The sequence below is a fragment of the Sapajus apella genome, unplaced genomic scaffold (genome assembly GCF_009761245.1).
Source record: "Sapajus apella isolate SASKATOON/1434 unplaced genomic scaffold, GSC_monkey_1.0 scaffold59, whole genome shotgun sequence".
Taxonomy (NCBI): domain Eukaryota; kingdom Metazoa; phylum Chordata; class Mammalia; order Primates; family Cebidae; genus Sapajus; species Sapajus apella.
In genome coordinates this window covers 8,689,231-8,706,410 of record NW_022436999.1, presented here as the reverse complement: position 1 = coordinate 8,706,410, position 17,180 = coordinate 8,689,231, and the positions used below count along the sequence as shown (strand labels likewise).

General features: G+C 44.7%; 1 protein-coding gene across 2 annotated transcripts in view; it reads left to right on the top strand.

Moving 5' to 3' along the window:
- The first annotated feature begins 10,255 nt into the window (after positions 1-10,255).
- Positions 10,256-17,180, top strand: part of MTHFD1 (methylenetetrahydrofolate dehydrogenase, cyclohydrolase and formyltetrahydrofolate synthetase 1) — a 74,067-nt gene continuing 67,142 nt past the window's right edge. The window contains exon 1 of one of the 2 annotated variants that reach the window (XM_032246083.1): positions 10,256-10,691. In XM_032246083.1, coding sequence (XP_032101974.1) covers positions 10,651-10,691 — 41 coding nt within the window. In that variant the 5' untranslated portion in view covers positions 10,256-10,650. The remainder of the gene's footprint in view (positions 10,692-17,180) is intronic. The other variant, XM_032246084.1, reaches the window with a different exon arrangement.

The following is a 17,180-nucleotide window of genomic DNA, read 5'->3' as shown; positions in this document are numbered from 1 at the left end:
AGAGAAATATAAAATACAACCTCACATAATTTTTATTTATTATTTTTTTGAGATGGAGTCTCGCTCTGTTACCCAGGCTGGAGTACAATGCTGTGATCTCAGCTCACTACAACCTCCACTTCCCGGGTTCAAGTGATTCGCCTGTCTCAGCCTCCCAAGTAGCTAGGATTACAGGCACCCACCACCACGCCCAACTAATTTTTGTATTTTTAGTAGAGACGGGGTTTCACCAGGTTGGCCAGGCTGGTGCCTCATATAATTTTTACAAATCCATTTTCCCTACTTAGTTCAATTCCATATTCTTTATTTTCTAAAGTGAAATTAAAAGGAATAGAGAAAAGGTAACTTCCAAATTAACGTTCATATGATTTATTAAGCAATGGAATAGAGAGTTTGGCTAGGCACAGTGGCTCACATCTGTAATCCCAGCACTTTGGGAGGCTGAGGCAAGAGGATCACTTGAGCCCAGGAATTCAAGATCAACCTAGGCAAGATAGTGAGACACTATCTATCTTCACAAAAAACTAAAAAAAGAAAAAAAAAATAGCTGGCCATGGTGGCAAACACCTATGTTCCCAGCTACTCAGGAAGCTGAAGCAAGAGAATCACTTGAGGCCAAGAAGTCAAGGCTGCACAGAGCTGTAATTGTGCCACTGGATTTCTTTTTTTAAGATCAGAGAATGTACTCTGGAAAAAAAAAAGTGGCATTTAGAAACTGTGTAATGGAGAGGTTGAATGTAAGTGCAGTGCCGTTTTCTTTGCTAGGTGGTGTTTCCCAGAAAATTGAACAGGCCCAACATGAGAGGAATTTTCATAAGAGGAGGAAAAAAATCAGGATTACGTGATTTGAGGGATGTGGAACAGGTAGCATAGGGCCTGACTTTCTTTTACTAATCCTGAAATCTGTTTTGAAATTTCTCTAATTCATTCTAGGTGTTATTCTAGGTATTGGTATACCTAATTCATTCTAGCTGTACTAAGTATTAGGTGTACCAATACCTAATTGGTAGTGGCACTTGTTAAAATGTAAATAACTCTAGGCTGTAATGGTGGCTCATGCCTATAATCTCAGCACTTTGGGAGGCAGAAGTGGACAGATCTCTTGAGCCTAGGAGTTTGAGACCAGCCTGGGCAATATGGCAAAATCTCATCTTTATACATGAAAAAGCACAAAAATTAGCCCAGCTGCTCAGGATACTGAGGTGGGAGGATTGCTTGGGCCCATGAGTTCAAGGCTGCAGTGAGCCGTAATGGAACCACTGCACTACAGCCTGGGTGACAGAGTGAGACCTTGTCTCAAATAAAATAAAATGAAAATAAAAACAACAACAAATATATATATATTTTTAAATAAAGATGGGGTTTCACCATGATGGCCAGGCTGGTCTTGAACTCCTGACCTCAGGTGATCCACCCACCTCGGCCTCCCAAAGTGCTAGGATTACAGGCATGAGCCACAGTGCCTGGTCAAAAAATAAATATTTATAATAAGACTAGTCTCTTTTTTCATTTTCATTATTTGATAACTAAGATCATTACTATATCAATTCTTTTTCCAAGAACCAAAGAAGAGAATTAAATAAATTTTAGTAGATGAAAATGGAGAATGAACTGTTCCTCAATCCTAGAACAAGAATGATACTGGAGACAAAGTTCTTTTTTTTCTTTTTTTTTGAGACAGAGTTTTGCTCTTGTTACCCAGGTTAAATAAAGTCGGCTGGTATGATCTGGCCTCACTGCAACCTCTGCCTCCTGGGTTCAAACGATTCTCCTGTCTCAGCCTTCCGAGTAGGAGGGATTACAGGAGTCCATCAGCATGCCCAGCGAATTTTTGTATTTTTAGTAGAGACTGGATTTTGCCCTGTTGGCCAGGCTGGTCTCGAACTCCTGACATCAACTGATCCGCCCACCTTGGCCTCCCAAAGTGCTGGGATGGCGTGAGCCACCATGCCCGGCCTGACAAAGTTGTTAAGAATTTCATCCTGTCTGGCCTGGTGGCTCATGCCTGTAATCCCAGCACTTTGGGAGGCTGAGGTGGGAGGATCATGAGATCAGGAGATTGAGACCATCCTGGCCAACATGGTGAAACGCCACCTCTACTAAAATAATAATTTTAAAAAAACCAGATGTGGTGGCACGTGCCTATAAGCCCAGCTACTCAGGAGGCTGAAGCAGGGGAATCGCTTGAACACAGGAGGTAGAGGTTGCAGTGAGCCGAGATCACGCCACTGCACTCTAGCATGGTGATAGAACAAGACTCCAACTAAAAAAAAAATTAAAAAATAAAAAACAGCCAGGTGCGGTGGCTCACACCTATAATCCTAGCAATTTAAGGGACTGAGGTGGGTGGATCATCTGAGGTCAGGAGTTCAAGACCAGCCAGGCCATCATGGTGAAACTCCATGTTTAAAAAAATAAAAAATAAAAAAAAATAAAAAGAATCTCATCCTTTATTCTTATTTCTTTACCATTTTATGAATCTTGTGCTATATTGACTTTGCTTAATGAGTTTCACTCACGCTGTCTCTAAGAAACAAGCTACCCTGTGAGACAAAATATAAATCAAGAAGGATGAACATATAAATCCTCCAGTATAAGTTCAAGTATCATCTTCTCCAGGGAGTTTTATTGATTCCTGAAAGGTAAGGGTAATCTTCTCCTTTTATAGTATGTATAGTATATGATTTTCTTTGTTGTCTCATTCAATATTCAATATTATACTGTGTAAAAATCTTATCTGCTCTAATACATTAAAGGTATCTAGGGCAGGTCGGCGGCTCATGCCTGCAATCCCAGTACTTTGGAAGGCTGGGGTAGAAGAATCAGTTGAGGCCAGGAGTTTGAGACCAGTCTGGCCAACAAAGTGAGATCCCATCTCTACAAAAAAAATTTTTTTTGAGATGGAGTTTTGCTTTTGCTGCCCAGGTTGGAGTGCAATGGCGCGATCTTGGCTCACCACAACCTCTGCTTCCTGGGTTCTAGTGATTCTCCTGTCTCAGCCTCCCGACAGGAGGGATTACAGGCATGTGTCTCCATGCCCTGCTACTTTTGTATTTTTAGTAGAGACAGGGTTTCTCCATGTTGGTTAGGCTGGTCTCGAACTTCTGAGCTCAGATGATCTGCCTGCCTGGGCCTCCCAAAGTGCTGGAATTACAGGCGTGAGCCACCACACCTGGCCACTCTACAAAAATTTTAACGATTAGCCAGAGGTGGTGGTGCAACACCTATAATCTCAGTTACTTGGGAGGCTAAGGTGGAGGATGGCTTGAGCCAGGAGATGGAGTCCATAGTAAGCTATGATTGTGCCACCAGCCTGGGTGACAGAGTAAGACCCTGTCTCCAAACAAATAAACAAATAAAGGTACCTAAAAACAGGAGCTATTTCTGGTTTACTTTTATCATCCCAATACCAGGCACAAAAAATATGGATTGTAAAATGAAAGAACCAAAAAGGTGAAAAAAACCTTAATGCAAAGTTAACTAACACAGATAACGATAGTACTATTCTCCCAAACTAACCATATAATAATACAATAAAAATGTATTAGGAGCTGGGCGCTGTGGTGTGTGCTTGTAGTCCCAGCTATTCAGGAGGCTGAGGCTGGAGGATCTCTTAAGTCTGGGAGTTCTGGGCTGTAGTGCGCTATGCCAATCGGGTGTCCGCACTAAGTTTGGCATTAATATGATGACCTCCCAGGAATGGGGGCACCACCAGGTTGCCTAAGGAGGGGTGAACTGGCCCAGGTTGGAAACGGAGCAGGTCAAAACTCCCGAGCTGATCAGTAGCGGGATCACGCCTGTGAATAGCCACGGCACTCCAGCCTGGGCAACATAGCAAGACCCCGTTCCTTTAAAAAAAAAAAAAAAAAAAAAGTATTAGGAAACTAAAGTAAAAATAAAATATAGCACCATTACAGGATTATTCTGTGATTTTTAGGTTTGTACATGACTACTCTATTTTTTACACATTCATAAGATGTAGTATGCTATGCTGCATTTAGTAGGAAGTGAAAAGTATAAATGTTTACCACATCAGACTCCAGAGAAAATTCCAAATCCAAGGCCAGTTTTCAGAAGAAACCTGAATTGTCCAACATGAGTGGCTGCTCTGAGCAATTTGCCAGTAGAATGTTTGCATATCAAAGAAGCTGTTGCTAGGTAAACACATCACAGAGATCCAAAGAAAAAGGGACCTTCTAAAATGTTACAGTAAAACCTGTAGCTCTTTATTTCCCCAATTAATGAAGTGAAAACACAAATGATTTTCATCAAGCTTTGTACACTTAAGTAACCTTAAGAAAGTGATCCCACCAAAAATGAGCAGTTGTGTAAACATGAAAATCATATTTTGGGACTTTCTTTTGTAAAATTCTTGGCTAGGTCAAATTTTTATACTCCAATACATACAATCAAGGTAGAGGTACTTTGAAAGAAGGTGAAATGATGACTCCATTTACTATTCTGAAAGCATAAGGTGTGTTAAAAAACTGGAATTCTAATTCTAGGAAATTTTTTTTTTTTTGAGACAGTCTCGCTCTGTCACCCAGGCTGGAGTGCAGTGGTGAGGTATTGGCTCACTGTTGGGTACCAGCCCCAATCCCATATGTGGGTGCCCTCAGTCCTGCGGTGATAAGCAATTGAGAAAAGGAAATAAAGACAGAGACACAGGACAAGAATTTATAGCATGGGTCCAGGGGACCAACGCAAGCGCCAGAACCACATTGGCCCTGAGCTCTGAGCTCCAAACACTTTTATTATGTGCATAATCTCATTGATCTTACTGGCCTGGAAGGGGAGGATGAGGGGTAGGTAAGATAGCCGGTGGGGAGAGCACCTGAGATCCTTCTAAGACATGCTAAACTAGTGCTCTGAGCATGTTAACAGCGCTTGAGATCCTTCTAGGACATGCCAAACTAGTACTCAGTTCATCACTGATTGTTATCAGGGTGCAGCTGCATCAGTAGTATGGCAGATGAGGAGCCACCCTGTCTGACCACACCCAATGCATCAAGGGGCTTTATCTCCCAAGCATTGAGGACATAGAACAATTAAAATCACTCTATGTTCTGAGAACCTAGGCAGAGCCTGAGGCGTTCGTGATGTCTGCCCTGTAAGGCTTTTCTCCTCTTTGCCAGCTCCCATCTGCAAAGACCCTACCCGACCTTGTGAGCAGAAGTCGCCTCCCTTCTCAGAGATCTTTGCACAAGCCCTCTTTATGAGACCCTCATGCAGTCACCATGTTGAGAAGGCATTCGTGGGACCAGAGCAGTATTGCCTGCTTTGCAACCACCCCTTGGTGTTCCCCTGTGTTACTTTGCTCTTGGATGGTCTTTACCTTAAGCCTCCTGTTGCTGCTTGATTTCTAATTAACTGCACCAATAACATTTAGTTTGGTGTATAAACTTCAGTGTACTCTGAGCCAAGCAAGCTTATAATTAATTAGCTAGAATTAACATAGGTCTCCCGCTGGCCATCTTGAACCACAGCTCACTGAAACCTCTGCCTCCCAGGTTCAAAAATTCTCCTGCCTCAGTCTACCAAGTAGATGGAACTACAGGCACATGCCACCATGCCTGACTAATTTTTTGTATTTTTAGTAGAGATGGGGTTTCACCATATTGGACAGATTGGTCTTGAATTCCTGACCTCAAGTGTTCCACTGCCTCCGCCTTCCAAAGTGCTAGGATTATAGGTGGCGTGAGCCACCGCACCTGGCCTTAGGAAAATATTTTTACAGCAGAGAAAGTATGCCCCAAATTTGTATTCCTGATACCAGAATCACCAGGAATATTTTTCATACATCATCTTATTTTCAAAGAATAATGAACCCTGACCCCACCTAAGTTCTGACTTGGTTAACGGTGGAACCCAGACATAAATATATTTTTTAAAGCTATACTAGTTGATCTAATGTGAATTTACTGCTAAATTCACTATAATTGAAGACAGTGCTGTCTACAATTATGTATGATAAAAACGAAGTGGAGAGAAACAAGTTATGTTTATAGGAATAAGAGTAACAGATAATAACTAAACCAATAGAATAAGAAATAGGCCAGGTGCGGTGGGGTTTCGCCACATTAGCTAGGCTGGTCTTGAACATCTGACCTCAAGTAATCTACCAGCCTCTGCCTTCCAAAGCTCTGGGATTACAGGTGTGAACCACCTCACCCAGCGGATATATCTTTCTTTATATGTAAAATTACTTTAAGATAAATTCCTAAACTGGGCGAGGCAGCTCACGCCTGTAATCCCAATGTTTTGGAAGGCCAAGACTTGAGGATGGCTTGAGGCCAGGAGTTGGAGACCAGCCTGGGCAACATAGACCCTGTCTCTACAGAAAAATGTTTTAATTAGTCAGGCGTGGTGGTACATGCCACCTATAGTTGGGACTATAGGTCCCAACTACTCAGGAGTTCAAGGTTGCAGTGAGCTGATTGTGTTACTGTACTCCAGCCTGGGTAACAGAGTAAAATCCTGCCCCCACCTCAAAATAAATTCTACAAGTAGAATTACAAGGTCAAAGTAATTACAAATTTAAAATTTTCAGATATCAAACAGTTGTAAGAACAGAGCCTCTGCAAAAAGTAAACACATTTTTTTTCTAGCAACTGCCTTTAAAAGCATTAAATAAAAATATCTTGTCTTTCTGTTCTCTGTGAAAGGTTGATTCTCATTCTTTATTTGACCAATTTGCAAGAGTTGACAGAATTAATTACCCCTTTTTCCACGAAACATATTCTTTACCTGTCTTTTCTTTTTTTTAGAGATGGAGTCTCACTCTGTTGCTCAGGCTGTAGTGCAGTGGCATGATCTTGGCTCACTGCAACCTCCACCCCGAGTTCAAACAAGTCTCTGGCCTCAACCTCCCTAGTAACTGGGATTATAGGCATGTACTAACACATCCAGCTAATTTTTGTATTTTTAGTAGACAGAGGTTTCGCCATGTTGGTCAGGTTGGTCTTGAACTCCTGAGCTCAAGTGATCTGCCTGCATCGGCCTCCCAAACTGCTGCGATTACAGGTGTGAGACACCACGTCAGGCCTCTTCACTTGTATTCTAAAGTGGAATGCTCTTGGGGTTTTCCTCAGAACACACTGGACTCTCCTTTCCTTTTAAGAGACAGGGTCTTGCTCTGTCGCCTAGATTGGAGTGCAGTGGTACGATTATAGCTTACTGAAGCCTCTGACTCCTAGGCTCACAGGATCCTCCCATCTCAGCCTCCTGAGTAGCTGGGACTACAGGCACATGCCACCACACCCCGCTAATTTTTTTATCTTTTTAAAATTTATTTTTATTATTTTTTATTATTATACTTTAAGTTCTGAGATACATGTGCTAATTTTTTTTTTATCCTTATTTGTTTATTTATTTTTGAGATGGAGTCTTGCTCTGTTTCCCAGGTAGAAGTGCAGTGGCTCACTGCAACCACCGCCTCCCAGGTTCAAGGCATTCCCCTGCCTCGGCCTCCCAAGTAGCTGGGATTACAGGCACCAGCCATCATGCCCAGCTAATCTTTGCATTTTTAGTAGAGACAGGGTTTCTCCATGTTGGCCAGGTTGGTCCAAACTCCTGACCTCAGGTGATCTGCCCACCTTCACCTCCCAAAGTGCTGGGATTACAGGCAAATTTAAAATTTTTTATTTTTGTAGAGACAGGGTCTTGGTATGTTGCTTGAGCTGTTCTACAAACTCCTGGATTCAAGCGATCTTCCTGTATTTGGTCTCCCAAAGTGCTGGGATTAGTAAGGGTGTGAGCCACAGCCCCTAGCTGGACTCTCCTTTTCAATCTTCCCTCCTGATTACTCCTGTCTCCTTGCATTCTGAACGCTGAAACGTTCTGGTGTCAGTCCTTGGTCCTTTCTCTACCTACACCCATACCCTTGGTGGGGTCTCATTCAATCTCATGGATTTAAATATCTTCTCTCCATTTGCATGTCAAAGAAAAATCTTAAAATGTCTAAAACTGAATTGATAATCTTAGCCCCAAAACCTAATCCTTCTATGTTTTACCTTATTTCAACTCAGCAAATGGCAATTCCATCTTTTCAGTTGCTCAAAGCAAATTCTTGCTTTCCCTTTTTTACATTCCAAGTTCCTCTCTTCATTGTTTCTGCTCAACTCAGATGCCTAGATATATCTCTGTTACCAGATTTCTGAGACAACAACACTCTCCCACCTCCCAACATCACTGCCTATCCTCTTAGCTTGCCTATTTTTAAAATATAGCATGTCATAATCTCTAAAATTAGCATATGTATTTCTTTACTTGATCATTGTCTCCTCTACCAGAATATGAGCTGAGAGCAGAAACTTTGCTGGTTCACTAGGGTATCTCTAGCATCTAGAGAAGTGCTATGGCAGAGTGGCCATTCAACAATTATTTGCTCCAAGAATGAATGAATTGTACAACTCATACATAGATACTATTGTCAAAAACCAGGCTCTTGAGATGGCAAAGGCAATAGATTTAGAGATGAAACATCAGGTTTGGGGCCTATACCAGCCACAGCTATGTAGCTTTGGGTGTTATCCTTCAAAGTCTAACCCCATCTGTAAAATGGGGTTTCTGCCATCTTCCTCAACAAAAAAGAAAGCTGGACTAGTCAATATCTATTTGGTATTAAAAGACACAAAAGATTAACTATCTGCAATTTACAAGAAATATTTCCTTCAATTTTTGTCTTAATTTCACTTGTTTAGGTACAACACAATATGAGACAATGTGTTTCAGGGCTATTACTACAATATCATATTACTAAGTCTGTGCGTTTAACATATCACTTGTGCAAATTTTAAGAATAGTAAAGTAGGTCAGGCATGGTGGCTCATGCCCATAATCCCAGGATTTTGGGAGGCTGAGGCAGACCAATCCCCTGAGATCCAGACCAGTCTGGTCAACAGTGAAACCCAGACAGTACCAAAAATACAAAAATTAGCCGGGGCCTGTGGTCCAACCTACTTGGGACGCTGAGGTGGGAGGATCATTAGAACCCTGGAGGTGGAGGCTGCAAAGAGCAAAGATCACGCCACTGCACTGCAGCCTGAGTGACAGAGTGAAACTCCATCTTAAAATATATATATGTAGAAATAATTACCAGAAACAGAAAATCACCAAAAATTTCCTATTACATTGATGGTTGCACAACTCCGTAACTATACTAAAAATCATTGAACGGTGTACTTAAAATTGGTGACTTTTACGGTATGAATATTATACAAAGATCATACAAAATATGATCATACATATATTATGTATGATCTTTGTATAATAAATGGGTAATGAAACAAGAGATTATCTAATTTCATATATGGGGTTACTATAAATAACCTCAGAATTTAAAAATAAGAAACAAATACTAAAAGCTCCAAAACTTAAAATTTTGTTTTAGATGAGCTCTGCCATTAGTTGAAACACGACACCATAAGGAACGGCTTGTAAAAGAAACCCGTTATCTGGTCAAGTCCTAAGTGACCTGAACCACGTACCTTCAAGACCATACTGGGATGACTGCAACCTACGAGCAGTTCCTCGAGCAGAGCAAGCACATTCATTCGACTCAGTAACTCAAGGGGCCAGTCCTCTCCAGCATCCCAGGTGCCATCTCCCTGTCAGGCTCCCCAGGCAATCGCCCATCTTATTCCTTTCCCAGCGTGGACGCCTACGGGGAGGGAGCGTCCCCTCTCGACAGTCAACTGGCATCTATCTAGCTTATGAAGCCCGCGTGGGTTCTCCAACCCATACCTGCCGGGGGACGGCGACGTGGGGGTGACAAAATCTAAACTACGACCCTCCCTGAGCCCTGGCAACCCCGTGGTGACCCCGACACCGAGGGGGCCACGAGCGCTCCGGCTCTGACACCCCTTCCAGCTCGGAGAGGCCTAAAACAGCGGGCTGCGCTTCACCCACGGCTGAGCGTCAGATTCAGCTGAGGAGATTCTAAAAGCGCGGTGCTGGGCCCAGAGCCAGGCCCTCCAGAGCAGAACGCGGAGGGGGCCCGACCCAGTCTGGTGGTGCGGTTGCGTGACAAAGTCGGAAGGCGCGCCAAGCTCCTCAGTTTCACATCTCCTGTGGAGTCTTGCGCCCGCCACATTCCCGCGAGGGGACCAGCTTAAACTTCCCTGGAAGGCTCAGACCCCTGCACCGCGTCCCCAGAGCCGCGGCGGATGCATGAGACCCGCCTCCCAAACGCTCGAAACTGTCGTCCTTCCCGCGATACTGCTCCGCCCCACCCCCGCCCGCAGCTCTACTCCCTGATTGGCTGTAATTGGGGCCGGGTTCCGGAGTCCTTTTCGGAAAAAAACCTATTAGTGTTTCCCGCCGAATACAAAGGCACACTCTGGACTGGCTCTTTCCTTCCGCCAATCATTTCCACCAGCCATTCATCACCGATCTTCTTCTTCCCTTCCCTCTTCCGTCCCGCAGTCCAGGACCCCTTAGCTCTCAGCTAGTTAAGGGACACAGGTCCCTACGGGCTGCGCATGCGCCACTGAGTCTACGGGGAAGAAGTGGGGCGGGGGCGCAGGCGCAATCGTGTGATCCCTCTGGCCAGTCCTTAAGCACGTGGGTTGGGCTGTCCCGCTTGGCTGCGGAGGGAGCGAAACCTCGATATTGGTGGTGCTTATCGTGGGCAGCGGACTAATAAAGGCCATGGCGCCAGCAGAAATCCTGAACGGGAAGGAGATCTCCGCGTAAGTTCCTGACATTGTGGTTGATGTGGGGCTGTGGACGAGGGCTCCAAGGGTGTGCAGGTCCCCCGGACCCATTTTTTGCAGGAGGGACACTTGGAGCGGAAGAGGCAGGCTCATAACACCCGAAGACTTGCAGCCAAAGACCCCGGCCACAACCTGCGTTTTCAAGTGTCCTGCCTAGTGGCTGTAGCCGCTGTCTCCTGTGCTTTGGGGAAAAGTCCCGTGACGGCTATGCTTCCAAATGCGCAGCTGCTGTTGACTTTCTGCCCGGAGAGAGATGGTAATTGCAGCTTTCTGGAGGCGCCCCCCCCACCACTCAAAACTCAGAATCCAATCTACTTACTTCCCTCCCGTTAATTTGGGAGGTGAGTAGATGGAGACTAGTGAGGTGACAAGGCTTGTCAAGACTGCAAGCCTGATAGTGACAAAGGGTCCTTCCAGCTCATAGCTTTTCCCACTACACCATAGATTATCATACGGTAAGTGAAATCTAATACCCTTTTCCTTTCTCTTGAATCTCGTGCTTCTCTCTAACAGCCATCTGTCTGCCCTGGTCCTAGAGTTACTTTCAACCTAGTATGGCTCCTGAGTCCTGAGAATATTATGCATTCCACTTGACCTCTGCCTGTTTTACCCTTGTGTGACATCTGAATGCTTAATTAGTGGGTATCGTTGCCAGCTTTACTTCCAGGAAGAGAGAAAGATATATTCCCTCTAGTAGAGGAAGGAGGGAAAGATATTCTGTGTCACTATACTGAGGTTGCTCTTGGGACCTTTCACATCACCAGTTATTTAAGTAACTGTCACAGCATTTACTAACTGTAGTTGTCCCGTAACTCCTAACTTTGTAATAGAGGTTTCTGAGTGCATTAGAAAGTCAGTGGTGGTGAAACAGCCCGGTGCGGTGGTGGCTCACTCCTGTAATCCCAGCACTTTGGGAGGCTGAAGTGGGTGGATCACCTGAGGTCTGGAGTTTGAGAACAGTCTGGCACTTCCTACTTGCTAAAAGGAATTTAATAAGCTTTTCTTTTTTCAGACAGGGTCTCACTGTATTGATCAGGTTGGAGTGTAATGACGCCATCTTGTCTCACTGCAACCTCCACCTCCTGGGTTCAAGTGATTCTCCCCCCTCAGCCTCCCAGGTAGCTGGGATTACAGGCATGCACTACCATGCTTGGCTAATTTTTGTATTTTTAGTAGGGAAGGTGTTTCACCATGTTGGTCAGGCTGGTCTTGAATGCCTGACCTCAAGTGATCTGCCCACCTCAGCCTCCCAAAGTGTTAGGATTACAGGCACGAGCCACTGCGCCTGGCGCTTTGCTTTTTCTTTACAGTCTTCCTTTCACTACCATGTTTCCCACCCTGCTGATAATGCTGTCCCTGACTTTTGTCTTCTATTACTACTCTCCTTTTATACCTTCCTGGGAGCGCGGACATTGACAAAGTTCAGCACTCCAGATTCCTTTTCCACCTGCTCTACTCTGTGAGAAATTGGGTACTTACATGATGATTTAGTTGCCAAATTATCTTCCATTGGAAGTAACAGCCCCATTTCTTCCTCATGGGGAATTCTAAGGTTGCAGCCTGAATTTGACAACTGGGGGAAGGTCTGAGAGTTAGAGACAAGTGTCTGTTCTTTGTGGGTATTTATTCACTTATTCAAGAAGTATCTGTGTGTGTCCCCTAAGCCAGGCAATCTTCAAAGCTCTGAGACTCTTTTTTTTTTTTTTTTTTTTGAGATGGACTTTTGCTCTTGTTACCCAGGCTGGAGTGCACTGGCGTGATCTCGGCTCACCTCAACCTCTGCCTCCTGGGTTCAAGCGATTCTCCTGCCTCAGCCTCCCAAGTAGCTGGGACTACAGGTATGTGCCACCATGCCCGGCTAATTTTTGTATTTTTAGTAGAGACGGGGTTTCGCCATGTTGACCAGGATGGTCTCGATCTCTTGACCTCGTGATCCACCCACCTCAGCCTCCCAAAGTGCTGGGATTACAGGCGTGAGCCACCATGCCCGACAAGCTCTGGCAAGCTCTGAGACTCTTAACAGTGAACAAAACAGCCCAAATCCCTACCTTGGTGAAATTTGCATACTGGTGGGTAGAGACAGACATTTAAATAGGTGAAACAGATTGTGAGGTGGTGGGAAGCACAAAGAGAACACCAGAGCAGAAAAGAGGGACAGGAATTTCTGTGGCCCATGGTGGCTGCAATTTTAAATTATGAGAGTCATACTTTTTGTAAAAGTGACTTACAGCCAAAGACTTTAAAGAGGTGGGGCCTTGAGCCTGCCAATGTTGTGGGGGAAATATCTCCTGACCAAAACACAGCCTGTGCCATAGACCTTTGGCCTCACCAGTTAGTAAATTACTGCTTTGGGGGTCAATAGCAATGGCCCTGTGACAAGCTGACTGAATAGAGGCTCCTGAGTGGAGGAACCTGACTGCCCTGGGCAGAAGGGCGGTGTCTTTTGAAAGATTATGCCAAGGGGGAGAAGGATGTGCATTAGATAGTGTTGGAAGACCCACCTTGCATAGTTGTTCTGTATGTGTGTCTTTCAAAAGGGGATTACTACCTTTCTATGGTTTGTTTGGCTCTCCCTTCCCTTAGTTTGCTATAAATAAGCCTGCTTTCTTCATTGGTGCCATTTTTCTTAAGTCTCCTTTCTAAAAAGACTGGTTGTGAAGAGGCAGATGGTTAGAGTAGGTGCTGCAAGGCAAGTTGGATAGGTTTGTAAGCTCAGCTGTGGATGGTAGCGCCAGAGCTTAAGCCCGGTGCTGCCTCCTCCATACATCACTGGGCAATAGGAATTTACCTCTTTGTGCCTTACCTTCTGTATATTGGGGTAGTAATGACACCTAACTCATAAGGTTAGAATTCAATGAGTTAATACCTGTAAAGCATTTAAAGAAGTCCCTGGCACATGGTAAATTTTAATAAATAGGTACTTAGAAAGTATTCATCAAATAAACAAGTGATGTTTGTGTTTATCCAGCCTGTACCTTTGGGAGCTGGCTTATAATCTTGAGACTTAGGATTTATCCTAGTGCTCAAATATAAAAGTCTGGAAACTTGGCTGTACATTTAGCTACAGGGCTAGAACTGTTTTTGTAAAGGTAATTTGCTTACCATAGTGAAGGGCAGGTCTTCTTGGTTACTGAATTAACATGGTTATCCATGGCTTTTACTTTGTCCTATAGATTAAATACATGTAAGCCCTTTTGTGCTTAAAAAGATTTGTGTGGGCGGGGCACAGTGGCTCATTCCTGTAATCCTAGCACTTTGGGAGGAGGCGGCAGAGGCAGGTGGATCGCCTGAGGTCAGGGGTTCGAGACCAGCCTGACCAATGTAGTGGAACCCCCCCCTTCTTCTCTACTAAAAATACAAAATTACCCGGGCGTGGTGGCGCAGGCCTGTAATCCAGGTTACTCGGGATACTGAGGCAGGAGAATGACTTGAACCTGGGAGGCGGAGGTTGCAGTGAGCCGAGATGGCGCCATTGACTCCTGGGGAAAAAAAAAAAAAAAGATTTGCCTGTAATGAACTACAAAGTGCAGGAGTTTGCTCAAAAGTTAACATGGAACTTGAATGTCATAGCTGGCTTGATTCTGAAAGACTCTGCAGGAGAGCAGGTCAGAATTCCAGAGAGTGGGACCTCCAGCAAGGAGGAGCCCACACAGCCAGGCTGTTGGCCGGGTTGCAATAAGAGTGTGGCAGAGCCCAGAGCTGGCAGCCAGCTGCTATGATCATGGCACCTTTGAAGTCCTGACTCGGGATGTGGTTTGCAAATAAGTGTCTGTCCTTGTCCATCAGGGGGGTTGGGATTAGGTAGTTTGGGATTTGGATAGTGGGGTTTTGAGCAGGAGTATGTGGTTCCTGGTTATATCCCCCCACTTGCATGAAGAATCTTCTAGAAAGAAAGCTGGCTGCCAGGTGTGGTGACACTTTGGGAGACTGAGGCAGGTGGATCACGAGGTCAGGAGTTCCAGCCTGGCCAACATGGTGAAACTCCATCTCTACTAAAAAATACAAAAAATTAGCCAGGCATGGTGGCGGGCACCTGTAATCTCAGCTACTCGGGAGGCTGAGGCAGGAGAATCACTTGAACCCAGGAGACAGAGGTTGCAGTGAGCCGAGATCGTGCCACTGCACTCCAGCCTGGGCAACAGAGGGAGACTCCATCTCAAAAAAAAAAAAAAAAAAAGCTGGCCTAGCACAGAGGAGGGTCCTTGAAGTAGACAGAAATGGCTCCCTTCTCCTCTAGTTGACTCAGTAGAGTTTGGTAGAATAGAGGTTAAGGGGCAGGACTCCTTGTGTGACCTTGGAAAAGTTAGCCTCACTTTCCTCTCTGTGCAATAGGGATGATGAGAACTATCGACTTCCTGAGGTTGCCCCAAGGATTCAAAGAATGTAAGATTCTCAGAACAAGCTTCTGTGACATCCCATCCACAGTGCAGAAGGCCCCCATTCCCCCGGCACTTTAAGGTTTGCTCTCCTTTGCTCCACTTATTAGACTAAAAAGCGGCTTCTGGCACCCTATAAATCCTTGACCTTGAAGAATTGGGTGGTTAAGGGTGCCACAGTCAAGATTCCTCAGCCACTCGGCTATTACCCTTCCCCTCAATTTTGCAGTTTATGGTGGGGGAGGGGGCAAAGAAAAAAATTTTGCAGTTTATGAAACTTTAGCCAGAAGCTAAGCAACTTGCCTGGGTGTTCCAAGGCTGGTGGCAGAGGCTCCATGGTGCGTTTTCCTTCCCTTCCATGGGTTTGTCACTGGCTTGCTAGAAGGAATTGCAAACTTCTATCCCCCAGCAGGAGACACCCTGGCTTTAGTTCTCCCTGTGGCCTTTCCATTATGAGGAAATGATTCCACCTATCAGTCTGGCTGGGAAGCATCCAAACAGATTCTCTGAAGTCATTTTTGAGGTTATAAGTCCAATTTTGACTGGTTAGAGACAGGTCAGACTTACTTACTTTGCTGGCTAAGCAATTCTTTTTTCTTTTTTTTTTGCCCCTCATCGCTAGTCTGGACAGGAGATGTACTGCTTCGTATCCAGGGCTTGAGAGGTTCCAGGAGATCAGGGAGCATTTCTGTGAAACGTTTGGCCAGAGCCTGTCAGCAACTTAATCTTGACTGCAATGAATGACTTAACATGATAAATGATCTTTGGGTAAATACCAGTCCCTCCTTAGTAAGCAGCCTTTTAAACTTAACCTTTTCTACCTGAGGTTTTCATTTAGTCTTTTTGAAAAGCAGAAAGGCCAGGTCCCTGTGAGAGTTTTCTCCTTATGAGCTTGGCAGGTTCTTCCCTCAAAGTGGAGAACACTTACCTTCCCCATTCTTTCCACATTCCCCTCTGATGATCCACAGCCCTGCAAGGGACCTAGAGCTGTTCATTGGAGCCATAGTCAGCTCTGGTAACCAGAGCTGATCAGGTAATCCTCAAGTAGTCAGACTAACTCTCACTGTTAGAATTAGGGGTCTGCCTGTTCTCACCAGCAGACCTGCGGCATCAGCTCTCCTTTGCTGACATATAGTTAGGTATAACTTCTTACAGAGCCTCATACTCAGAGCCAACCCTGTCTTGTTTCAGAACTCTTGCTACTGGCAGAAGGTGATAAAATTGTGGCCTAGAGGCCAAATGTTTTGTTTTGTTTGGCTTACAGAATTAGTTTCTTTTTTTCTTTTTTTTTGAGATGGAGTTTCACTCTTGTTGCCCAAGCTGGAGTGCAATAGCACAATCTTGGCTCACTGCAACCTCTGCCTCCAAGGTTCAAGTGATTCTCCTGCCTCAGCCTCCCCAGTAGATGGGATTACAGTCACACACCATCATGACAGGCTGATTTTTTGTATTTTTAGTAGAGATGGGATTTCATCATGTTGGTCAGGCTGGTCTTGAGCTCCTGACCTCAGGTGATCTGCCCACCTTCATCTCCCAAAGTGCTGGGATTACAGGCATGAGCCACCGCACCTGGCCTAGAATTAGTTTTAAACATTAGATTACTTCCCAGCACATTTATGCCTGTAGTTATACATAAAAATCTGGGTGCCTGACTTTTTGAAACGAATGAAAAGTTTAGCAATACTGTACTTTCTACATGCCACCAATTCTTTGGATCTGAGTAGATGCTGCCTGCCCCCCTTCTCCTTGAGGGGATGGGGGTGGGGAAGGGGACCACATTTTTCAGGAATCCTACCACACTTGGTTGCCTGTACCAGGACTCCAAGGGTGCTTTTCTGTTTGTGACCTTTCTCTGAATGAACTTACGGTTCACTTTTAAAATCCTAAGTTTTATGAAGCCTTAACCAATCTAACCTAATCTATAGCTCCATTTATTGCTATTAGATCAGAGGTTATCAAATGGGACAGTTTTTTCCTCACTCTACCTCAGGGCATTTGGGCATGCGTGGAGTCTTTGGATTGCTATATGGGGAAGGGGTGTGCTATTGGCATCTAGCAGTAGAGGCCAGGACTGGTGCCCAGCGTCCCG